Genomic DNA, 26,532 nt, shown 5'->3' with positions numbered 1-26,532 from the left:
CGCCGCCAGGCGGCGGCAGAGCCCGGGTCCCCTCAGGCGCGCGGCGCTCGGGTCGGAGCCGCCGCCGCCCTCAGGGCCCCTCCGGTGACTCCGAGATCAAAAGGGTTCCCAGCAGCCGGTCCAGATCCCCTCCCTATAACCCCGCGGCAGCAGCGCCCCAGTGCCCTGCAGGCGCTCCCGCTCCTTCCCGGCCGCCCCAGCCGCTGCTCGGCGGAGAGCTCGGGCGCTCCCCGCCGTTCCAAGGGCCGGCTTTGCCCGCACCCGCCCGCAGGCCGGGAGCTGCCCCCGCCCGAGCTGCGGGCAAAGCCGGCCCTGGCCCGGCTCTGGGCACTCCGGGTAGCGAAGACTCGGCCTCGCCTGGGCCAGTCTGGCCGCTCCCAGCAACAACCGGCCTTTGCCAGCTGGGAAAGCAATGGACGGGACAGATGGAATGCCAGCTGATACCTACCTGCCAGTCTGTTTCCAGAGGTGGAGGGAAATGCCGATGCGCCCAATGGAGGTGGAGAGCTGATCTGAAAAAAGCGAACGATCTTTCAAAGAAACATTTTTGGAGGAACATAGCCCAAGTTCTTGAGCAGTGTGGGACAGGACTATTTTACCCATAACAAGGGTCGCAACTGCTTCAAGGTGTGTGAAACAACAATCAGGAGGGTCGAGGGATGTTGCTTCCTTGAAGATGTTTTCTGCTGAGTGCTCCATCAGTGAAATGTCACCTGCTTCCTCATACAATCCCTGTTCTCTTCTCAGGATCCTTTGCCCAGGTAAGCAGGATGGGATATTTGTAAAATGTCCCGTTTAGTTCTCAGGGTGTGTCTGAGACAAGGATGAGCCATGCTTTCTGGTCACAGCTCCTTCCCAGAGCAAACCAAGCAGCTGCCTCCTCCTCAGTCTGCTCATCGGTGTCAGCACCATCCCCTTCGGGGGGGCTCAGCAGAGCTGAGGAGGAATAGGAATGGGAGCTGGCTTGGCACAGAGCTCCTGTTCACCCTCAGGGACTGGGGAAGCACCTTGGTGACATGCAGATGTGTCAGCAGTGCCAGGATCAGGTGGAATTGAGGAGCTGACTGACCAGATAGCGCAATGTGGTGTCACACTTATCTGCTTCTCTATCCTGGCCAGACAGGCTCTCAGGCATCCTCCTCCCTAGCGATCACAATTAGGATTAGGCGTAAAGGTGTTCTTCAAACAATGGTTTGGAGCCAGAGGTGTCCTCAGGCTGTCACAACAGAGGTCTGATAAATGACCTCAATCTGAAAACACTGTTTTATGTGTAGTGGAGGAACTTTTGAATGCCTTCAGATCTCTTGGTTGTAAGGCAAGGAGAGTATCAGCTGAAAGTAGGCAGGACTACAGGAACAGCTGCACTGAGGAGGAGGGCTGAAAACACACTGCATCTTCCCATCCTGCTCTGGCTCTTCTCCTCAGGCAATATTACTTATTTTTTCCCCTTTGGCAAGGGTTGGCACAAGGCTGGTAAAAAGGCCAAGAACACATTCAAGGTGACTCTTACTCCTAATTTCGGAGGGGATCTGGCTAGAGTACGAGCCACTCAGCAGAGCTGGTTTGCCCTGGGATATTCTATTTCATGCTAACTCAGGCAGCAAAGAGCCCTCTTCCTATTTCTAACTCCAGTCAGTGAGGAAGGATCCACTGAGGCTGATGAACCACTGACCAACACTTAAACACCAGTTGATTTGGTGTTTAAGAAACAACTTGAAGACAGGTATTTTGTGGTAGGGAGCTGGCTGCTTGCAAAAATATCCACTATTAGCACATCAAAGTGATGTTATTTGGCCGGGGAGAATGACTGCTCCAGTGAGAAACATCAGCCAATTCTTCACCTCCACTGCTGCAACCCAGCATGGCTGTACCCTTGCCATATCCCTGTTTGTTCCCCAGGACCTGGGTGGAGCTATCAAACCACTTCCCACAGACTAACCAAAAAGCTGAGTAACACCACCTAATCCCCTACATTATCAGATTAAATCTGTTGACACGGGAGTAGAAGGCCAGTGCTTTTCACCTTTGGTCATCATGGCCCCCTGCTGCTCCTGAGCCACAGCCAGCACCTCTCAGCTGACCTCCCAAAAGAATGCAGAACCATTTACCCTCACAACCGTGTCCCATCCTGAGCCAGACAGCTCTAGCAAAAGCAGCACCATGCACTCGCTTCATCCATAAACTGCTGGAATTTGCATTCTGGTTGCGAGGAGATTACAGGAGGGAAAAATCCTGCAAACAGCTGCTCTTGCTTTTTGATCTCTTGATGATTTTACAGTACTTGAATCTCTGTGAAGACAGAGAAAAGGACTCAGTCCTTTTCTCTGTAAAATATTGTTTCCATTCCCTTCTTGGCTCTTTGTTCCTGATACCACATGACCAAAACCCAAGAGGAACAAGTATCTTCTCCACACCAGTAAGGAATCTGCTCACTTTCAGTTTGTACAAATAATAAAGGATTCAGAAATTCTTCTATGAAACACGGTAGCCAAACTACCGAAACACCTCGTTTACAGCAGGGGCTCAACCAACATTGTGCAGTCTCTTGCCCCTGCTCAGAGAGAGGGAGCTTTCTGCTAAGGAGTGCTGTCCCGCCAGCTGCAGCCTTCCTCATGCAAACTGAGCTAGGCCTGGAACCGCTCCATGACAAGCTCCCTGAGACACATGGGCGATGCTGCAATTGCACCTGCCTCTAAATACGCATGTCACACAGAGCGGGCCCTGAAATCCCTTAAGGACAAAGTCCACAGAAGCAAGGGCTGTTCTCATCTGGGACAGGGCAGGCCACGGACCAGCAGTGGAAAAACACAGGACCAACTTCTGGTGCTTCCAAGACAGACACTTCGTGGGTAAGTCTGACTGAACCGACCTGCAAACTGAGTCACAGTGTGGCTGCAGGGACCCTGCCAGAGGCTGTCCCAGGCACAAGGGGACTGGAAAAGATCAATGAGGTCGAACGCAATGCTGCTGCTCCTTTCCTCTACCTGCAAAGACCAGACACTGACACCAGCTTATTTGCATTGCGCCCTAGTGGTGTGTGGCTGGCTGAGTGTAGGACAAAGTCTGACAATCAGAGCTATGGAAAACTTGCTCACATTTTGAGCTCTCAGGGCTCAGCAGTTTTGACACACCCCTCTTCTTCTCCATGACAGCACCGCCTTTCCCCTGCCCCTGCCCCTCTGGAAAGATCCAAACTAGACCGGTGTTAATAGCTGAGGTCTTTATTTAAAGTTTTTTATATACAGTAAAATTGCCACAGATAAATCTGTGACAATCAGACAAGACAAATGTAAATCTCTCTCAACAATTAGCAGCTTAAGATCTATAAACTACAGTGTTACGTTCACAAGTGTCATTTCTGTACTTTTCAACCCGTGCAAGTGAGTTTTTCTGTTTATTTTTTTACACTTTTAAAACACACTTACAGCTAAGTCAATTGCCTACGACTATACCACCTGGCATACACAACACAGACACACAGGGTAACTCTTTAGCCACTTTCAGAATTCATTTAAAAACTGGCAAAACTACTCAATCTTGAACCCTTTGTAGCTTGGCTTCTTTTGTTATGCCTTTTATTTTTTTTTAATTTAAAAAATGCATATTTTCAAAGCTGACAGACTGTGCTTTCCTGTAATACGCACCTAAGTCAGCAGTTCATCTGATCCCACCTAAGCACACGTGGGATTGGAATAAACCAACAGAGTAACTGCTGGGAGCATGCTGAGTATCCTTGAACTAAAAAAATGATGCTGAGAGAAAAAAGGACTTTATAAAAGTTTTTAAAGTTTGGGGCTTTTTCATCAAGATTTTCTTTTTTCTTTATATTGAAGGAAATGGGGGAAACAGATGAACTTTACTTGAACCCTCAAATGTTAATGAGGAGGTGCTGCTCTTGGAACTTACACAGTCCATTATATTTTTCCCTTTTTATGTGTCAAGGCAGTATGTGCTAAACACATCTAAGCAATTTCTGAATCACTTCAACTCCAAATATGAAATGTTTTGGGAAACATTCTGCAACTCGGAGATGGTCACTAAAAAGTTTTTATCTACAGAGGAGGCTATTAAAGGTACTCACACACACACTCACATCCACAGCAGAAACTGTCCTTTACGCGTCACCCAGAAACACTCCATCAGGAAAGCAAACACAACCATGTACAAAGAAAGGGAGCCTTAAAGCTAGAATCACATTTCCAACAACATCATCATTAAGCTATCAGAAATCATCACAGACTTTCAAATTGAAGAGGGAGGAAAACCCCAAAATGTTCTGCTAGTGCAAAAGGCAAAACACATGGCAGTTGTGTTAGGATATGAGAAGTGGATGCAGCATCATACATGACGTTACTGCAGACAACTTTCTGGAATGGAAGAAACTGTTGAGAGAGAAAGAGACAGACACTTTGTCCAGACCCATATCTATATGGCCTTCACTAAAGAGTTCCGAGATGTCAGTTTCTATTAAGCCTGCACTTTCTGGCAAGCTCACAAATGGTATTTACTGAATATGACAGAGTTGAGAAAAGAAATGAAATCAGGATATAAAGAAGAGGGACAAACAGTTCCTTAAATACTACAGACACTGAGCGTCCAGAGACACTGGCTTTTAACTCCTTCCTGATTTGACCACATAAAAACCTACCTTAAGCAATTCTAGCGTGAACAAGACTGAGAAAAAGAAGTACAAAGGCCAGGTTTCAGAAAAAAAAGGCAACAAAGTATTGCAGTTATGTGCCAAATCAGTTCTTACTGTTATTCACACATTTGTTTCTGACAAAACCTGCATAATGGCAAGATGATAGTTAGCCAAGAAATGTGAGTCACTAGAGAAGAGCCTCACTGGAGCCAGGAGCAAGGGAGGGAATGGCCACGCACCTCTGCCCTGGCTGTGGCACTGCAGAAAGCACAAGCAGTTTTGGCTTGAGTCAGCTGTAAATGTCAATCTTTGTTTTAATTAGGACAGGAGCACATTAGTGCACATGGTGACAGAGAGGTGTACTGGGATCCCTGGGGGAAGGGCACCTGAGGTTCCTGTGACTACAGAAAAAAAGAACCCTTGGAGGAAGAAAGATGGTTGGACAGTGGAGTGCTTGCCTTTGCTGGCAATCAGAAAACACTCAAGCTGTTATTGTTTGAGGGAATTTCTCAGAACCCAGAATCTGCATCATAGCACAATGCCCATGTATGTGTGTATATATATGTTGTACATGTCTCATACATGCCCATGTATGATTTCAACTGGTTTAAGTCACTTGGGCAACATCTGATTCCTAGAGGGAAATTGATCCTGGAATGAAGGAAAACAGTAAGACATAACACCATAAATGGTTTTGACAGAATCCTGGAGGTTTTTTTTAGATTTCATGAAGACAAAAGATGAATCTTGGCACTGTTATGGTGAAAGGGACAGCAGTTAAAAATCAGCACAGAATGAACACAGATTCCTTGGACTTGAGGGCTGCCTGCCTGTACCAACAGGTCACCAGCAATGGCACATTGTGAGGACTTGGGGTTACATTTGAAGGTGACATTTCCTTTCGAGATTCGAAAAGGTGTCTGCACCAAGTGCTGGCCCCTGTGGCTGAAAAAGAGGATGGCACACCACAGACACAGACACACAAATAATCTTACCAGAGCCTGACAGGAGGAAAACTTTGGTTTCACTTTTCAGGGTTTTTTTTTTTTTTTTTAGTTAGAACTATTTTTGAGATAACCATTCTGTTAAGTGAACTGTTGAGTCAGTATTTCTTTCCTCAAAAGAACCTGTCTTTTCTCTAGGAAGAGATGAACAGAAATTCCTTGCTCTTATCTTGAGGCGAGGAATGAGAGATGACATGAAACAAAAAATACAAACATATCATCCTTCACATGTGGAAAAAGGAAAAAAAGCCCTGCATGACAAAAAGGTGTGGAGAAGACAGATGTTCTCCATGATGCTGCATCTTCAAGCTCAGGAGGACAGACAAATGACATATGGACAGTGCTGCATTTGACAGGCTGACACTAGAAACTACTCTCTGCCCTCCTCAGAACTGCTTCAGGACAAGACGGCTCACAATTATTCACGCATTTCTTCATTTAAAAACATCACTTCTTTATTTGAAAGAAAAAAAAGTAATGACCCTCCCAACCCCTTCAAAAAAAAACCCCCAATAATAATAATAATAATAATTATAATTATAATAAAAAATCCTATTAGAAACAATAAGGAAGCACTGAGAGTTTGAGTATTACACTCTTCAAGTATGCTGTTCGGATTTTTTTTAAATCTGTGAATATATATATATATTAAAAAAAAACCTTAAAAGTGCGACCAAGGGCTTCTGCTTAAAGAGTATATGTATTTCAAGGACTACTTCAAAATACTGTAGCACGACTGTGCAGTTACTGTATATGGCATGAGGCTTCCACTCCATATACTCAGCCAAGTTAGCCAGCCTTACAGAAAGTTACTGAAGTCAGGTTAACACAAACGGCGAACCCAGATGCTGAGCTGGGAGAGGGATCCACACGTTGTTGTTTTTCTCTTGTTAAGGAAAGAAACCACTCAACGCATACACTCAGACATGGAATGTGAGCAGACTTCACAGTAAAGGTTTAGTGTTACAGGTTTGCTGTGGTACCATCATTCAAGGCTGTGCACTAGATTGAGCTTTGCTCATCTTAAGCTAACCACGTTCTCTTCTTCTTGACAGGTTTAGTACAGTAGTTCAAGCCACAATTTAAATTGCCCATTGGTATGCTCCAGATTTCTGTATTTTATTCATTTCTTTTGTACACTTTAAAGAATCTTAAGATTTGCATCCAAAGAGAACCATGCTACATAAAAATTATCCAGGATTCTCGCCAAAAGTTCTTGAATAAAATCTAAAAAATACTATTGCAATGCATCTTGCAGAGAAAAAACGTTATTCTAAATGTAAACAAATTCACTCGGGACACTTTAAAACTTCAGCAGAGTAGTTGCTGACTAATCTTTGCCACACTTGCTCACCAAGAGCGCCAGGAGGGAGCGGCGCAGCCCATTCCTGCCACCATCATCTGGGGGGAGACAAGAATCGTTCCAAGTAGCCGGTGATGGCATCCCAGTGCTTCCACAAAAAGGCAATGAAAACCACTATAAATAAAGTGCTGAACGTCCTATTGCGAGTCTTCATCAGGGGCACAACGCAGTTAGCCACAGTGGAGACAAAGACGAGGAGGACAGCCATGACAGCCAGCAAGATGTTGATGAACTTCCCCAGCAGGTTCCTGGCCGTGGCATTCTCCAGCCCCTCCAACTGCACCACTTGCTGCTGCTGCTGCTGCAGCTCCATCTTGGAGATGCGCGTCTGACACGCTTCCAGTGCCTCCTGTGGGCAAGAGCACATACTGGGTCACTCAAGTTCACATCTGTTACCTCAGCAACCAGGCCAAGTCAGGACCGTCCCCTCACCTCACACTGCTCGTGCACTGAGCTCCTGCCCTGCAGCAGCAGCAGAGGAAGCAGTGCCATTTCCCATAACCAAGGTGAGAAGCCCCTTGCTGACTGCAGCCTGCAATACACCACGGCGCCTCATCCCCACCCAGAAGGCTCGACATGGAGCTGCTAGGCTGGGAAACCCCACAGCTTCTGCCTGAAGGGGGCTACCCAGCCACCTGGTCACGTCAGCTTTGGTTCCAAGAGGCCACTCAGAGGACAGAGGGGCTGTGCCTAGCCAGAAATCTTCTTCAGGGATGTGCATTCCCCGAACCTCAACTTCCATCACCTCCCTTGGAGTCACTCATGCTTTTCTGACCCCTTTGCAGAAAACTAGACAACCTCACAGAAAATTACAACAAAAATAACTACCAAAGGCTCAGCTGTGTTCCCCTTGCTTAGTGAGCTGTGAGCTCAGAGAAAGGTCTGAGGGGCACTAGGGCTGGGACTGCACAGCTGCCATTGCAGGAAGGATAACTTCTCCAGACTGCAGCAGGCTGTGGCACTGGCATAGCTCCAGCTGACTCTCTGACGGCTGGGGAAACACATCTAGAAGGGTAAGAAGCATGAGATTTATAGAACTGCCTACAGGAAGAGGCAAAATGAAAGGAGGTGGAAGGAGAAGACTAACCTACACAAACCCACCTCTTTAAAGCCCCACTGACTCAAGGGGGATTTGTCAGACCTTTTCACCAGGCTGAACCCCAACTGGACCAACCCAACCTGCACTAAAACACTGGTGACATACAATGCAGGGGGCTAGGGAGAAGGAGAGAGGTTTTCAGGCAATTAACACCAAGAGAGACTTCTGCTCTTGAAAATACCAAGTTACAATATTTCCACAAATCTTCCCTCGGAATCACCTTTTCCAGACACATAGGCCAACTGCAAATACGATATACAAGTCTGCAGCAGTCCTTCCCAGACTGATCACCAAAAAAGGAACCAGGACTGTTCCCCTGCAACAGTAGCCCTTGCTCTTAAATAGTTTTTCATACAACAAAACACTTCCCCAGCAGTGCTGAGAAATAGGCTGTCCCAACTTTTAAGTTTACACTAAAAGTACTGAATCATACAATGAAGATTAAAAAAAGCCTGTTGAGAAATCCTCACTTCAATTCAACCTTCTTGCCATCTGAATTTAGAGAGGAGAACAAAACCTGACTGTTGTAACACTCCCCCAAGGGAGAGCCTCCTGTTTACACTGCCAGGGCCATTGTGCCACTGTCCACAGACACTGATTAAATTTAACTTAAAGGTCATTGTCACCTGGTACATTTCTCACTGTATCATGTCTGTGGGGGTCAATGAAACACGAGGGTGTCTCCTTGATTAAGACCCCTGAAAGCACAGGGCAGAATTGCTCAGCTGCCCCAAACAGCAGTGACCCGGGAGAACGTTTGACAACCGGAGTTGCAGCTGGTGTGTGAACAGCATAGCCTGCTTGGTCTTCAGAGGAAATCACCTGGCTGACGTACCTTGGCAGGAAAAAGGGAGAACTCTTAACCTACAACTCTCTGCTCACACTACAAATATCTCCCATCATCAATCAGAACTGAGATATCTGTTAAAACTACCACAGCAAGTACTTATAATAGTCAAGAGACTTGTTTCTGAATAGGCCTTTCTCTGTAAGGGTCAGCAGCTGCTTTGCTTTCTAGGAGGGCCTCCAACTTCAAGACCTCTGTTTCACAGCCTTTTTAACATACTAAAAGAAACTTTTCTTTTAGAAACACCTTATTTCTTCAAAGCCAACAGAAACAATTGTTTCCTGACTCTATGCAGTGCACACAGAAAGCCATTTTTCCTTAGATATATGTGACCATTGCTGTAAAATCAGTGACACAACCACACCCCAGGGCCGTGTACTGGGAACAAAACTGTAAAAAAGCGTTTGAGTCACGGCCCATTGAGTGTCTAATACAAAAGGCTGCACAAAAAGTGGGCTCTGGCTCCTACTCTGCTCCAGCTGAGCAGCAGGTTCCCTCTGCGTGGGACACAGCCCTGTTTTACGGAGGAGGTTACCTGGAGAGATACCCACAGGTCAGAGATGGAAAAAGGACCTTTTGGAATGCAGCAGTTTAGCAATAAAGCTACAAGGATTAAAATCATATATTGAAGTGCAGGTGTACTTCAAAAGTGAATGAGTTCCTGAAAGAGCAGGCAAAGGGCAGGACTTGGGTCCTTGCTTCTGTCACCCACCTGGATGTCCCGGGCTCGCTCATAAGACTGATAGGCAATCTTTTCCTCCATGCTGGCCAGCTCCTGTTTTAAATTGAGGATCTCGTTCTGGTGGAGCTCAGTCAGGTCATTTAACTGCTCTTCAAGTCTTTCACATCTAGAAATGACAACACATGATATAATGGCTTTAATGAGAAGAGGACGGCAAAATGACACCAGTGACAAGCAAGCAGTGAACACCATGGCCTGTGTACTGAAACCAGCAGGGCTGCCTCAGTCAGCACACAGCACACTCCAGCACTAATGCCCTCTTGCTGGGAATTACTTCTTTCTACCAGGTAAACTCTGTGATACTGTTCCTAACCTGGAGAAAACACACAATTACATGGGAACTGTTAAGTGATGCAAGAAATGGAGGACAGAATAAGAATAGAATGAGATATTCACCAAACTTCTGTGTAAACCAAACAGTTCCCTTCTAATACCATACACTCCTAAGCATTTTTATCTACACTTGGAACAGTAATGGGCATAAAAATTACACGGAAATGACATGTGACTGATGCCTCAGAGAATATGGTGTTACTGTCTGATCTCTGCATGAGGTCACATGGATCTTTGATTTGCTTTTCCTTTATCTCCCATGAATGATGCAACTTAACAAGCAAATACCATCACATAATTTGTAAGAAGGACACATGAATCACTAACCTGCAGGCTTATTTTTCAGTTTGCTCCTGGTGAATGGATCAGGAGCAGTCCCGAGGAAGAGGGTTGCTTAAACAAACCGAGTTATAACAATTCTGAGAGATAAAGTTTTGCTTCTCCCTAAGAGAGTTATAAATTAACTGAAATGGTAGCTCTGATGGTAACAAAGGTATGGACACAGCTGTGGTGGCCATTGGGCTTTTTCCACTGTCTACTCATTGTAGCAGATGGAAAAAGCTTACCACACAGTCCTTATCATCTGAATCTTGGTACTAATAACCAAGACATTTCTAAGGAGTTAACCACAGAGATAATTACTTGTTTAAATTTTGGTTTTCTTTTGACTCCACTGAATTTAATTCCTACCAAAAAATCCCCACAAGATTAATAAGAAATATTTATCTAGAATGAAGAATTTAATTGCAAGTTCTGAAACTAAGACACAAATCCTGCTTCTTGTTTTTTTCCAGATTTTGTGTTTTAGAATCTGCAGTCAAAAGCCAGCCTTTAAAAACAGTCTTAGGGTTTTGTTTTTAACAGACAAGTATGAAAAGAATTTTCGTTTATGTTCCCAATGCAGTATTATTTTAAAGTAAGACAGAGTCAGACACAGCATGACAATTTGCAGCAGTAAAAACGCATGTGGTCAACCAGCAGTGAAACCAAGACAACTGCCAGCTGACATGGCTGAGCCCAGAAAGGTGCCAGAAGAGCTCTGCAACTGTGCCGGGACACACCAGAGAACTGGTTTCCCAGGACTGACAAGGGAATGGCCATGTGAAGACTAATGAAGAAGGAGCCCAGATAATTAATATTGCCCTTTGTTCCCACACAACTTAAAACTGACAACAAAACTTGCCAACAACCAAAAAATCACAACTAAACCCACTCCAAGCCCCAAAGGCAGCATCAATTATTTGAAATATATTCAGTTTATTACTTTATTACAAAATTCAGCAGTGTTTTTTTTTTACACAAAAAGAAACTTAAGCATTTCTGAAAACAGCATGATTGTATTTTTTAACCTCCTCTCACATAAACACCTTTCATAAAGCAGCTGTTGCCAAGCAGCTTAAATCCTGTTCTCTAACAGGAAACAATTGTATTTTAATAACTTCAAAACTACCTCAATCTACAGGAAACATAAGGAAACCCTGCTAATCTGTATAGTTAAGAGTTTAAACAGAACATGATTAGCAGAAGGGTTGGCTCCAATCTTCCTGCCCTGGAGACTGCAGAACAACCAGCTCATTCCCAATCCACACTTCCCTCCCTGCTCAACACCAGAACTGCTGCAGTTTGCATCCAAGAATCACCTGCACTTCCAGAACTCACTGTGTCAGGCAACTGCTAGAACTGGGTTATTTAAAAAAAACCCCACATCCCTGCCCCCACTAACCTACCCTGACTTATTTTTTAAATGACACATCCTCCATTCAGCTTCTTTTCACTTCTTGTCCCAATATTGACAATTTAGAAAATAACTTTTCCCAGCTGCATTCTACTGGTGTTCAAATTTAAAAAGCACTTGCGGGGCCCAGAACCAGGGTTTCCCTATTGAAAGCTGGTTTGCATTTAAGTGGGAGTATTACACAAATAAAAGGGACAGGCTACCTGTCAAGAGGGTTAGGATGAAATACATGCCTCTAATTCATCCGTGCCAGGGTCTATTGAACAAACTAAACTTTTCTGTGAATATAGCAGTGCCCTGAATAATCAAGTCCCACTTCATGTACGGAAAACGCCTCAAGAACTATTTTGTTACTATTAAAAATCTTTTAAATTTCTCTTTAAAAGAACAAGCTCCAGCCCTGAAATGTCTCTGTGCAGCAGACCAATGCTGCCTGTCACAAGTATCAGAGAGATCACCAGAGCTGTTCCTACGGACACAGTAAATAGCTGGGGTGCTTGGCTCAAGTGTGGGATATGGGAACACTTCATTTCAAATAGCTGTGTTGTATTTCCACATGTTTTCTGAGGCTACTGTGTGGGAACTGCGAAAGTGGTCTGAAAAAGGCTCAGAAACACATTTATGACAATCCCATTTTTTCAAAAAGCTTTAAGGCATTTTAAAGTAATAGTTGCAAAATGCACAGCTAACACAGCATATGGAAGGGAGGGACGTAATAAAAGAAGACATTTGATCTGCACTCAGTGCTATGGTGAGTAAAGAAACTGATCAAAGTAATGCTACAAAGACGTCTGCAGTAGACTGTGAATGAAGTTTAGTACCTGTCTTCAGATGTCTCTCAAGATGGACCTTTTTCTTTTTATACCAATGTCATACAAACCTTCATGTAATCTTTATTTGTCACTAAATACATCATTATGCTACTGAACACACTGCTTCCGATAGTGGAGTAAACAGCTAAAACCAGAAATTATTTGTAGTATGCTCCAAGTCTTAATCTAGAAGGACACACAAAGGACAGAGCTTGCTCCCAATAGGGAGCACGAGCTGCTCATGACACCCGCACACATCCCTGTACTTCCAGCTCCGAGTCTCCCTGGAAGGAGGACAGACAGCTTTGCAGGGATGTTTTGGTGCTGTCCTGGCTGGGTGAGCACCAACACGCTGCCTCCACTGCCCAGCCACACTCCAGAACAGCCTTGCCAACCCTCCCAGACCTCAGAGGTTTAGCTCCTTTGATCTCTTTTAAAACACATCATGAGGACAGACTGAAGTGTGACAATTAGACTACATTAGAACCCAGACAAATGGGAGCACCAGTGACTAGCCTTTCGGCTGAAGGTTTTCTTCTGACAGGAGCATGGGAGACCTAAATGCCCTTTCCAAGTCTGTCAGGCTTGGGAAGAAACCCAAAACCTTAGACTGGCCACACTCCAAATATGTGAGCTTATGGTTTTGCCACGTACAAACAGGTTCCTGAAGGGACAAGCAAGATGAAAATACTCAGCAGGAACTTTATTTCAGTCTCGATAGCACAGAAAGTCCCTGCTCGTACCAGTAAACAACTGCCACCTTCCAATAATGAGATTAGCAACAAGCCATTTCAGGCCTGCTCCCGGTGCAGAAGAAAACAATGATGGCCAAGTACCGTCAGACTCTTCCTTCCTCAGTGGCTCAGCCCCAGCAGAGCAGAGCAGTGCTCTGGGGCCAGCACGTGCTGGGCAGCACAGCCCACCATGGCCTTGCCATGCTGCTGCCAGGCCTGCAGCAGGGCAGGAGAACTGGAGCAACTGGACAGGTGAGTCCCTGCCTCAGAGACTAGGGTTAGCAAACCGGCAGCCACATGGAGTGGTAGACAAGATTTGGAAGCAGGGAGAGGGGAAGGAGGAGATGAAGGAGGTCATGGAAAACCTGTGAGGCAAGCCATGGCTGATAAACAGAAACTGCGCAAACAAAAACGGGAAAAAAGATCAGAACCTACAAAACAGTAGACGATTTAAGAAAGAGGAAATGGAGTAAGACCAGGTGAGAAAATGTCATGGCAAGTTCTTTGTTCCAGCTTCCAGGTACAATGCAAACACTCAGTGTCACCTGACAAGAAAAAGACTTCTCCAAAAACTTTTTTTTAAGCTCCAACTCTGTGTTTGTTTTTGAAAGCTTCCCATAAAGAGAGCAGAGTTAGGAGATATTTACAACTTTTAAAGCCAATTATGATTAATCTGAATCCCCAGCCTGCCAGCATTAAACCACAACTTCCTTTCCCTTCTTTTAGCTTTTTTCTGAAGAGAGCTGAGGAGCAAGAGGGGTTCCAGCAGGAGGAACAGGCACCACCCTTCCCTCCCAAGGCAGCAGTGCCCTGTGCCCTTGGACACATCATGTCACCTTCCACTTCTAAGGTGATGTCAGCTTTTATCATTGTGATGGTTCAAAATACAGAAGATATAAAAACAAGAATCTACATTTGTATAGTCCTGTAGTCATCTAACCGTGATTAACCCATGAGCTCTTGCTGATTATGCAGTTACCCACACAGACAAGGGCACAGTGTGGTTTAACTGGTCCTCTTTAAAGGTCACACCTTTAATTAATTTGCATCAACATTCCAAATGACAGGTCTAAATTACTGTCTTAAGCTTTTATAAGCCGAATGCAGATTCTCCCTGCTTTTCACTCCAGGCTGCCTTGGTTAGTGTTTGGGGTCTGGGCTGACCTCAGGGGAGTGCTCTGCAAAGGTTAATGGCACATAACAGATATGACTTCATGGTGCACTAGTATGGGACCTACGTGAACCTTGCTCAGAGGTGCTGAGCAGTAACCAGCCCGCTTAGCTGACAGCACACATCAGTCCCCAAGGTCTGCTATTGTACTTCCAGGCCACTCCTTCAGCTGTGCTGTGCTTGCATTTAGCATTCCACCATGAATGGCTGCAGCTGTATGTGTGAAACAACAACCTACACAGCAAGAGACAACAGCACCTCTCTGCTGAGGAGCAGAAGATCCAGCTCCGCATCGCTTTGGGATGACTTGATGACACTGAGGCACAAGGAACCAAAGCTGCTGTGCTGGTTGCTGGTTTCAGTCAAACTGATGATTACTGCAAAGTAGGATTAGAAAGTAGTGTTGGTCTGGCTTTGTTTGCCCAAACTCTGCAAAGCACACTGAGAGCCTGCTGTCTCTACCAGATCCTAGCAGGTTAGCCTTTTCCAGAGTTTTCCCAATGTTTTGGCATCAGCATGTCTAAAGAGCTGTAGGGCAACTCCATGTAACGCTGCACAAACCAGTGCAGCGAGTGGCACAGGGCACTTCAGCAAGCCTGTACACACCCCCAGCAGCTCTGCTGTGCCTTTCAGGTGGTGTTTCACATCCTGGCAAAGTAATGAAGGCCATAAAGAACCTCATGACAACAGCATACTGTCCTTCATCAGAACAAGGGCTTGGTCTTTGCATTTGTTATTTAAAGTTTAAGAATCCTGTCTGGGATGCCTGCAAAAGGGCAGCTAGTAACTCATCCCTTCAGAGCCTGGAGTCAAGCCCTTGCTCCCAGCATGCGCGTGGGGGGATGTCAGGTGTTTGGCAGGACAGCACAGGGAAGTCTGCAGAGAGCCTCTCCCACCCAGCAAGGAAAGGGAAGTATTCCCTCAGCACCTCTCCATGGGCAGCTTTCCTCAGCAGGGAGCTGGGGGCAGTCAGTTCAGGCTGCCTTACTGAAGGCCACTGTCACCTCTCCCCTGTGACTTCATCAGGGATCAGCAGTACTGCAGCAACTGCTCCACCTTTCCATTCCTTCCAGTGAAGGACTGATGGAAACATGGGTCACCTGCTTCTAGCACCCTATAATCTCCACAAGAGCACTGTCAGTATCTGACATGTAATTCAACTTCATTTCCCCGAGTGCTGCCACTGTGGACTGAGCAGAGAAGGGAAGGGATACCTTAGTTTTGGCACATGGGCTTTAGAGAACCTGAAGAAAGCTGGAATGTTTCTTTCTCTGGTAGATATGGATCTGAGTGTTGGAGAAGGCAGGGTCAAGTCATGTCCACATTAGTTCCCTGTCATTTGCTTTGATCCAAACATTTTCAGGATTTTTTGCAGGGCAAAGCACTGTCTGATAACAGTAATTGCATCAATGTACTCCTGGGTTTGGGACACCTTATTAGCCCTCTTTAGCTTCACTTTTTATCTTGAAAACATTTTGAAATAACCTTTTTCCTTACAATCTCTTTCTTGTACAGAGAGGGAGGTGAGCAGCAAGATAGCAATATTTATAAAAGGCAGACTGGGAGGGAAAAGTCCTGAGAAGACCTCAGAACTATCCACTTGAATCAGGCTGCTGGGAACAGCCTGCTGAGCACTACCATCCCCAACTCTGGTGCTTGGCAGTCACAGCATTGGATTGTCAAACGAAGTACCACAGCACATACCTGTACCGCTCCTCCTGCAGCGTCTGCATTATCAACGTGTAATCCCTCTGGTAGCGAACCTTAAGGTCCTCAAATGATTCTTCCAGTCTTGCCTGTGTCTCTCGAATTTCTTGTATCTCATGCAGTATTGCATCAAACCCTGAGCTCTGCATATCCAGAGTGTTTGTTTTGGAGCTGGAAGCTCCCACAGGGCCCCCTGTTGTACTGTTGGCTCCCACTGAGCCTGATGTGGCACTGGAACAATCCTCTTCACTGCCATATTTTGGGCTTGACTGAAAGTTCTGAATAACACCTAGAGCCTTGCCACCTGTCCCATCTTCCTGGCCTTCTTCTAAGGAGTCTTTCAGATTAGCAATATTGTCTGCACTCCCAAACTTGTTCCTGATGAGGGAGGCAATCTCCCGGGGTTTGGAAACCACAGCTCCTGCTGCTGAATGTGTGGCCTGGGAGAAACTGGAAAGTCCACCTTTTACACTGTCGACCACTCCCTCGCTGAAGCCAGTGACTTTTGCTCCAACGTCTTTCAAACCCTGATGCATATCCCTGAAGACATCCTTTGGCTGCCGAGGGATCCCATTCTGTTCAATCTCTCGCAGCTTTCGATGGTAATGTTCCAATTTCTTCTGCAGCTGCAAGATGGTCTGGGCTGACTTTTGATTTTTCTTCTCAAACACTTGCTTAATGCGGGCACTCTGCTGCTTGTCCGCATTGTTGGCCAATTTCAGGTACTCTGCCACGTTGTCGTCACGGGCTGTTTGCTCAATTTTGATTTGCTCTGTCAGCTTCAGTATCTTCTGCTGCAGGTGTGTGATGGCCACTTTTGTCCGCTGCGGATCTGGGGTCCCATCAACAGAGTCTGCATTGATGCTGCCATCAGTGCTGGAGGCCACGGCACTGGAGGTCTGCGCCAAGCTGCTGACTTCCAATCGCTCAATCTAAGCACAGAGAGAGAGAGAGAAACATGAGTGCTAATCTGCCGCTTCACCAACAGAAAAGCTTTCCTTCTCTATGCCAACAGACCTGGCAAATGGAAATAATTCTGAAAAATGTACCTTTTTTCAGCTGGCCAGGGGACAGTATCAATCAGGAGAGCTTCACATATTTTACAGAGATCCAGCAAAAGTTTAAAAAAAGCAAAAACTTTCATACTTGACTCTACTTAATCACCTCAAACAATTCAAAGCTCAAGCACAAATGTGCAACAGGGCACCCCAGTTTGGCAGACCAAGCACTCCAAGAGATCAGTACAAGGGCAGGGGCTCAACTAGCTAGAGAGTGAAGAGACTAAGAAGGTGACTGAGAGGAGAAGCCACACGGTTTAACTGTACAGTACAGCACACCCGAGTCATTCTTAGTGCTTCACCTGTCTGAACAGCAGCAACAGTGAAACCTACAACCGATCCACTACGGTCAGTGCTTTTAACAGAAAAACGGAGCCTGAGAGGCACCCGAATGCACGCCTTGCCGCAGCAAGCCCTGCGAGCAGGTGTCTCCGAATGGGAGGAAAAAAGTGAGTTTCAAAAGACAAATCCCACGTATGGAGGGAAAAAAAAAAAAAAAGGGTTACAGGCTGTTTCAGCGCAATCCAACACGCCAAGTACCCGCCGCGAACCCGCGAAGGACCGGGCAGGCAGGTGTGGCCGCACCGGCGGCTCCTGACCCGGACATTCCTCCCTGGAGCCGACCACGCTCCCACCCCGGCCAGCCCCGGGTCGCGGCCACGGTGGCTCCTCCGGCAGAGGAGCGCCCGCGGGGCCCCCTCCATACCTTGTCCCGGCGGGGCAGCAGCGCCCGCTCCCCGTGCATGGCTCCCGCCGGCCGCCCGCCGCCCGTGCACGGCAGCGCGCCGCCCCACCGCCCCGGCCCGGCCCGGCCCGGCCCGCTCCGCTCCGCCCGCCCCCTCGCGGCGGGGAGGCCTCGCCGCGCCCGGAGCCGCCGCGTCCCGCCGGGAGCCGCCACCAATGAGTCTGCAACCGACGCGGCGCTTGGATCCCGCGGCCCCGGTCCCGGCGCGGGGCTGGTGAGCGGCCGCGGCTGCTGCCCGCACGCTCCGCTCCCGCGGCTCGGCGGCACCGGCCGGCAGCTCCCCCTCGAACAGCTGCCGGCTGACCCACCGCTACCGCCCAGCCGCAGAACCACGTCCGTGTTAGCGAATATGCGCTTTACAAAACAAAAATGCTGTTACACCTAATTGCATTTGAACTCATGATTCATAATTCCATATTTAATGCAAAAAACCCCGCAGGCTGCAACACTGGCCGGCGCCGGGGGTTACCCAGGCTCCTTCCCATAACCCTAAGGTTCTCTGTTGTCCCATCAGCAGGAAAACCAGACACCTGGGGAAGCAATTGATTCATTTTCTAGAGGAGTTCAGCTGCTGGAAACCACAGAATATAATTTCTTGGTCTGTTGTGACTCCTGAAATATCAACTGCTTTCTTAAGAAGGTTTAGTTGTAGAAACCCTGGAGCTCTGAACAGATCAATGGAAAATCGGTGCTAAGAATTGATATTAATCAGTGGGACCAACACTATGCATGATATCAGTACACAGTGAACGTGCTGTCTCTGAGATGTAGGGACACGCATTTGGAAGTAATACACATTTGTAAATTGTATTGTATTGTAAATTTGTAAACTCTTCTTGGAATTTGTAATTTCATTAAGATTTTTCCATGGCTGTCAGTGATCAGACTTATCCCTCTGGTCTAGATGAACACAAAGACCCTGCTTGTGCAGGGCATGCCTGGCCTGGGAGCATCACCCACCACCCATGGCACAGCTGGTCTGCGCCTCGCCCACAGAGCAGCTCTGCCAAGCAGCCGCCACCCCAAGAGCAGCACAGAGCGTCTGTGCAGCACACCAAGACAATCATATTACTGTTAACTGCCTATGAACCAAGGGCTTCTCAATCCATTCTTAACTCTCTCTACCTCCTCCAGAGCAAGGACATTTTAGTATTTAATGGCAGACGAAGAAAACCAGAAAGATCCACAGTTTTGATGCAAAACTTCCACAATTTAATTTAATATAACTTATTTTTTCTTTTTCTTTTCATAATTGATTTTTTTTCTGGGCAGTGGTAAGGGGGAGTGAGCATGGGACTGACCTGGTGTCTCAGAACCAAACAACTGCTCATCACCAGTTCTTCTGCAGCCCAGAGGCTCTGAGCTGAAATCTGCACAGATCAGTGCCATAGAACTACTGGGGCTTCAACACTACTTTGCAGTAAAGAGTTTCTATCAGCTTAATTTACTTCAGGTTTGGTACAATTAGCGTGTGTGTATGGATAATTACCATAAATTACACTTATAGTACACTCTTCCTCTCATGACACAAGTTTTGTGAGAGAAAAGTTTGGTAGAAACTTTCTCTTCCCCCCTTTTAAAGTCAGTTGACTTCAGCAAATCTGCCCAGGTTATCTCCCCACACCTGTGGTAGAAAATGAACTAGAGCAGCAGTAATAGAATAAACCAAGTTGGGATAATTGCTTTATAATTACCAGCTGGGTGGATATTATTCTGAAATAACAAAAAGGGTTCTTTCCAATTCAAAAGGAAAAGGCTGAACAAGTGCAGTTCTGGAACAGAACTAATTTAAATACTTCGTCCATATCAACAATGCTTTGTAAAGAGACGACTTAGCACAAACTGGGTCCCTGGGAAACGCTGATGACATATTATTGAATTTGAGATGATGGTCAATCTGTCCTGAAAAGATGCTGGTAAATTAAATACTTTAATGATCAATGCTTGTATAAGAACAGGGGTTACAATTCATTAGTCAATCTCTCTTGCAATACTATTTTCCATTATATTTGACTGTCCAGTTAAGGGGAGCTGTGTGCCCTCCCACCAGGAGGTACACTGAGAACTGCTTTGGCATTATGCCACAAACCAGATGAAATCATGTGAGGGCCTTATGCTTTCTCTCTCTCAAGACCTTACCAAATTCTCAACTGTTAATGCTCTCAGGCTTTCTCTCCTGTACAAGCTTTCCTATGTTTCTATTCCGTTGCACACAGCCCAAAGTTTCTCATGATTCTGCCTTTTGGTGCTGCTGAAGATTAAATACAGCAGTTCCTTTAAAGATATTTTGCCCTCCTAAAACTCCTCCAGTAAAAGCATATACCCGTCATTCACCAAGAAGATGGATTGTTGCTTTTAAACACTCAGGGCAGCTGGCCTAAGCAAACAGCAGCTTTCAGAGCAAGCCTGCTGCAAGGGAGCAACTCCTGCTTCCTCCTCCCTCCCCTTGTGAAGCCTGGAGCTTCACAAGTGTGACTGAAAATTGTCATGCTACTTAAAATAAACACATACAGAGCAAAGTGAGACAGGGGAGCTCAGAGTGAGACTGCACAGCCCCTGAAAGGAGCTAACAGCACCTGAGGTGCCTGGGTTAATCACCTTCCCAGTGACTGCACACCTGACTGGCAGCTAAAACTAACCACGAAAACATTCAGAACTTGTTTTGCTTCCTTTTCCCACTGTGCTGAAGGCAATACAGTCATACAGACAGAAAATCTATGAGACACATAGAAAGTCATAGGTTTTAGACTTCCTGTTTGGAAACACCACTCAACAGCATCATTAGCACATGGCAGGTGCAGGGATGGGCACAGGGACTTGGCCAACCCCTCCACACTAGGTGGACAGATGGTCTCCAGCCTCAGGCAGGCACAGGAGCAGACACTCAAAATCTCTGTTGACAGTTACAAGGGAGTTGGTTTGTTAGTAAGCAAGATCTCCAATCAACGCCTTAGAGGAAATAAAAGTCACAGGGGAGAAAAAAACCCCACCATTCTTTATGCCCGACCACATCTGCAGAGTAAAAGACGCCACAGGCCCCATTTCACTGGATGTGCATTAAAACACCTATGTGCACATTTGAATAAACACACACGGAATCCCCAGCAGGTACAATGAAGAGATGCTTAAACATCACAAATTTCTAAGAGGTACCCTTAATACATTAGATTAAGTGCCATCAACAGCCACAAGTCACTTCCCTGCATGCCACCGGCAGCACGTGACTCTTACAACACATGAGTTAACATGGCACCAGCCCCAGTGTCTCACGAGCCGTCAGTGCCCTGTTCCTCTGGATCCAACATGGCCATTGTATATGGCACAACTTACCACAGGTCCCAAAGGAAACAAAAAAGTGTCACAAACTCCCCTGCCTCACCCACTTGGGTGATGCAATAAGCTTTTTCTGACCTACACCTGATCTAGAATTAAAAGTCTGTTTTTCTAATGCTTTGCTTTTTAAAGGTTGTTACTGAATCACAGATCAGTTGGGGTTGGAAGGGACCTCTGGAGTTTACCTGGTCCAACCTCCTGCTCAGGCAGGGCCACCAAGAGCCAGTAGTTGCCCAGGACCATGTCCAGAAAGCTTTTGAGTATGTCCCAGATACTACTTCCACATCCTGCATTTGTGGATCTGTCTGTCTGCTGCAACATTGCCACACATCTGATACCAACACCTCTGTGGGTCACTATTTATTTCTAGTTGCATATTTCTGTGATTCCAAATCCTGCACAACACCATTTGTAAGGGAGAATACTTCTGTTCTTTCATCTCGCAGGTAAATACAGACAGAAGATCTAAATACTGCTGCACTGAACCACTCCTAGAAACAACTGCTCACTCACATGTGGATTCATATACGAATCCACCTTCCACCTTCCCTCAGCAAGTGCTCAGGGGGCATACATGCTCCCGCTTTACAAAACATCTACCTTGGATTTACTGTCAAGAAAAAAGAAAAGCAAAAAAACATGTCCAGTGTGATTCCTTGTGACACACTGCAGTTATCCTGAAAAACTGTATTGATCAATTGAATCTTCAGAAGCTGCAGCAGCTTTGCTTTTTAACAGGCTTGAGCTACTCACCCACAGCACCTATGGTCATCCTTGACAGCAACTGTACTGAGGTGTCTCTAGCACGCTCCTAAATCCAAATCCAAATTAAACCTGGCTAAGGAAAGCACACAAACAGATGGACAGCTCAAGGAAGTCTTGCTGTGTGTTTTTCACAGCACAGCTCGTTGTTTAGAGTATAAAATGGGGATTTCTGAAAGTTATACAGCCTTTGCCTATGAGCAATTAACCCTCAAAATGATGGGAAGATCACCATGGGTTAAATCCATGGCTATGGGTTAAAAAAAAACAAAACAGTGAGAAAACAAAAAATGATAAATTATTCTGAAAAATATTCAAGAAAAAATTCCAGTACAATGCCTTTGCCTGCCTCAGACAACAGCTTGAGCAGGGAACCAACACTGTGACACCAAGAGGAAATGGCTTTACACCTTACTCACAGCAGTTGCACAGTCATGAGTGATGACGCTGCAACAGGAATGTGCTAATGGCACATCTGCCAACACAGAGCCCACAGGCCTGCTTTGGGTAGAGGGGACAGGGCAGGTCCCTGCCCCGGACAGAAGGGCTGTGGGCAACCACAAAGGGGAAACACTTCGCACATGCTGCATGCAATTGGGCATTCCCTTTCTTTAGGGGTGTCCAAGCCAAGCAGCTCCCTGCCTAACCCTGTACTGGCACAGCCTGGGGACACACAGGACAGCAGCTCCCTCTAGAGCCAAGCTGTGAGTTCCCTGGGAACCAAGTGATAAGGTGCTTGGGGATGTTCTTACTACTTTCCCAAATGTGGTTCACCATCATGTGGTTCACCATCAGGCCCAAGACAGCAGAAACACCACTGGAGGAAAAGGTGACCTGGGACTGCTTCACTTGGCATTGGTGCCAAGAGCAGCATCCCTCAAGCAATGGCCTGAAGCACATTAACAAACCCTCGGCTTGGGATTTGGTAAAGCCAGCTGCAGGGCGACTTGCCCATGGCCTTGTACCTAATTCAGTATGAAATGGAGATGTGACTTCATGTGTCACATCAAGTGCCAAAAATAGTTTAGCTGTAAAGCAGCCAGCTGTCTTTTCTTCAGAGCTGTCAGCAGCAGAAATTCTTCCCAAAGGAGACCAGTATTCAGCTGCAGCCCTCCCTGGTGTTGGGAGCAATGATGAAAGACGCTGCTGCCAAACGGCATCACACTCGCTGTACCAGAGGCAGCTTCTGTCACAACCAACACTACTCGTTGCACAGGGGAGCTCCAGCGAAGCCTTGTCAGTGAAGGCAATTGCTGGTCACACATGCTTCCCCCACAGCACCTTGCTGTCAGCGCAGGGGAGTTCAGGGGGCTCCACATGTTCCCACTGCTTGACTCCCCCTGCCCAGGGCCCCCTGCCTCTCAGGAAGCAAATGTTTCCCTTACTAACTGGTTAAGACGTAGCTGAAGCTACAAAGCTGACCTCCACCTTTCCCAGCTGTGGTTCAGGCACGTGCATCCCTGACACCTATCAGCTCAGTATGGTGGGCTGAGGCAAGGAACACTGCACAAGCTGTTCCCTCAAGCAGGACTGGAACACGTGGGACCAGGCACCAGCTTGGTCTACAAGTACTTATTGACATCCCAGAGACAGAAGGGATTGACACAATGCAGTTAAAGTCTCCCTTAAGAGGTTGCCTATAGGCCCCTTTAATTCCTTTTAAACAGCACTGCTGCCAAAGACATCACCTTCTTGACCTCAAATTTCTGAAATCTTGAGAAAAAGTTATCTTTGAGCACAAAAAAGTAAGGCTTGATGGACCAAATCAGTAATGGTTTCCTAAAGCTAGACTAGTCAAGCAGAAAATCATTGGTGTTGACTGAATAAAAAAGGCAACATTGAGGGTGAGGGAAGTCCAAGGGAACGGATACACCAATCTGGTCGGAAAAATAGGAAAGAACTGAATTATACACAAGAACTTGTAGGAGGTGATAAGGGATGACACAGCAAAAGATACGGCCAAAAAAACAACCATGGATGTTTATTTTAGCAGCTCCTGATTTCTAGGGGGGAGTGCCAATCAGGCTAGAAGTTACAAAAATAAGGATAGGAAATGAGGTAAAGCTGAGCAAAAGTTAAGTATTAGGAACCAGCAGAAGAGGATGGATTCAGAAACAAGTTTATACAAGCTTTTATAAGAAAGTGACTATGTAAAATAATGTGTGGTTTTTTTGTTTGGTTCTGATTTTTTTAAATCTCATCCTATTTTCCCCAGTGTTTGAGTCACATCTCATTACCTGAGAGACAAAATTTTTTTAATACTTCCCAGACTTTTATGCTTCAAGCTGCTATCTGATGAACAGAGATTATTATTGCATGATATATATTAATTTGTAAAGAACACAGTTTAATTTTATGGTCGCAAAATAACTTTGACTTGCAAAGAATTGGAGCAAAGTGGGTCTGAAGACTGGAAGGACAAATGCCTCTGCGTGACCCTTCTGCACAGAACAGCCCTGTGCGAGAGCAAATATTCTCCCTTTTTTGGGGGATGTCTCTGCTGAAGTTTAACATGCACATCCCCTCCAAGTGTTTAATCTGAAGGGCTCCAGCAAGTGCAGTACTTCTGCACTTCCTTAATTTCTTTATTTTTAACTGTAGTATTTTTTGCAGGTACAACACATCGTGTGACCATAACCAAAACTCCTTCCTGAAGTTTATCCGATCAACGGTTCATACAATATTAAGTAATTCAAAGCAACAAGATTTATGCTTCCCGTGAATATACTGCTTTGCCATTGCCAAGAGCATTTCTTGACATATTTCCTTATTCAAAGCCTTTGTAGTACAACATACACACACATAAGATCACACTTGTCACAAATATGCAGTACAGCTGCTTCAGACTCCTGCTTCGTTCAAAAGCAGCTTGTTTACTCCACGTGCTGCAGGTGCTCCTGCATTAGCACCAACTAAATCTCTAAGATCGCTCCAAGTGGCAAACACAGCTCATAAAGAACAAGACACTGTGAGCAAGGGCAGTCCCTTCAGCCCATAAACATGCCCTCCTCGGGGCCGCTGACACGGATGCCTTCGGAAACCTGGAAGAGAACAGCAAGCAATGAGACATCAGAGAGGAAGACACGCTCAAGGGATGACGAGCACCTGTCAGGGTCAGGCAACAGGGGACTTGTCCAGAAATCCACAGGGAACACTGAATTAGGCAAATACTGAAATCACTATGCTGCTTTCAGTATTCCTGCAAAAGCTAAGAATCCTCACTGAGAACTCCATTTAGAGATAGCCCTCAGTGCAGCATCTCCTCCACACACGGTAGAAAGCTGTTCAGGCTACCCTGACCTGGCCTGGAGAGCACAGAACATGGTATCCTGTGCTCACTACTCCTCTTCAGCTCTCAAGAGGTGATGCAGTAGCCTGAAGTTAGGTGTGACGAGACGCAAAGCGCGCGTATCTATCAACCTAGGATGTGGAACATCTGTAACCCCCCGGGCTTTCCTGCTGCCCTGTACCACCGCAGTCTGTACCTCTGCAACTCAACAACAGGCATTTTTCCTGAGAGCCACCTGTGTGTCACTTTTATTATGAAGAATAATGAATGCAGTGAGACAAACTACACATATAGAAGGCATTATTTTCCTTTGGGAAAATCTGAGTTAATTAAATAAATGCATTAGACATATGTGTTTCAAACACAACAGGAATACTATTCAGCCTTTCAACCACATCTTTTGCGGACTGTAACAGACCCCAGGTAAACCATCAGCTATGGCAAAAAAACAGTTTGGATCCCAGATTTCTTTTGCTCAAATAGTGGACCACAGAGCGTGGGAGAGCTAACTGCAACAATTCAAAGAGAAATAGCTTCTATTTTGAGTTGCAGATCAGAGCATCAAAGACCTTACTGTCTCTCTTTGGTATTTAACAAATGGGGGAGGAGGGGAAGATACAGTTTACTGTTAACGCAGACTGAAAAAGGGCAATGCTGAGCTACACAGCTCAATGAAACAGAAGAAAAATACTTAATCATTTCTGAAGGTCACTGGGTCTATGGGAGGCAGCACACTTACTCTTTTTTTACCTGGAGAAGAATATGGTTCTGCAGTTTGTTTACTACTTCCTGAAAATACATTTTGCACAGCTAAAAACAGCAAAACAAGAGGTCACATTAAAAAAGCTACCAATGCAAATACTTCTCTCTGACACTGGGCTGCATCTGAATCTTCTGCATCTGCATCTCCCACCTCTTTCATCATTCACTGTATCATATAAACCAAACCCCAAAACAACAAAAACAGAAAATCCCAAAAAGCAGCACCACATTTGATCTTGTTTATGGATTGCAACACTCACTCAGACAGGAGCCTTTTTGCACTTCCCAGCTTCAAAAGCAAAGAAAAGCTATATTAAAAAAAACAACCACTGAAATTCAACAGCAGTGCCCAGAGGAAAAATGGAGTGCTTCCAAGGCTGATGCACAAAATGAG

The 26,532-nt window shown here is 45.9% G+C and overlaps 1 protein-coding gene and 2 long non-coding RNA genes across 10 annotated transcripts in view; 2 read left to right on the top strand and 1 right to left on the bottom strand.

The window, feature by feature from the left end:
- Positions 1-775: 775 nt before the first annotated feature.
- Positions 776-6,293, top strand: LOC119705925. Its single transcript, XR_005258355.1, has 2 exons — positions 776-2,849; positions 5,785-6,293. It is a non-coding gene; the product is annotated as an uncharacterized LOC119705925 (long non-coding RNA).
- TMCC1 (transmembrane and coiled-coil domain family 1) overlaps positions 3,206-26,532 on the bottom strand; it is a 72,212-nt gene continuing 48,885 nt past the window's right edge. For 7 of the 8 annotated variants that reach the window (XM_038148836.1, XM_038148837.1, XM_038148839.1 and 4 more), the window contains 3 exons: positions 16,187-17,121; positions 9,668-9,803; positions 3,206-7,358 (listed from right to left, as the gene is read on the bottom strand). In XM_038148836.1, the coding sequence (XP_038004764.1) occupies positions 7,044-7,358; positions 9,668-9,803; positions 16,187-17,121 (1,386 nt within the window). In that variant the 3' untranslated portion in view covers positions 3,206-7,043. Of the gene's footprint in view, positions 7,359-9,667; positions 9,804-16,186; positions 17,122-17,953; positions 18,358-26,532 lie in introns of those variants that run through there. The other variant, XM_038148844.1, reaches the window with a different exon arrangement.
- On the top strand, positions 9,811-14,213 carry LOC119705926. The gene is made up of 2 exons (XR_005258356.1): positions 9,811-13,563; positions 14,038-14,213. It is a non-coding gene; the product is annotated as an uncharacterized LOC119705926 (long non-coding RNA).

This window comes from Motacilla alba, chromosome 12, assembly GCF_015832195.1.
Source record: "Motacilla alba alba isolate MOTALB_02 chromosome 12, Motacilla_alba_V1.0_pri, whole genome shotgun sequence".
Lineage (NCBI taxonomy): Eukaryota > Metazoa > Chordata > Aves > Passeriformes > Motacillidae > Motacilla > Motacilla alba.
This window is presented reverse-complemented; position numbering and strand designations above follow the sequence as displayed.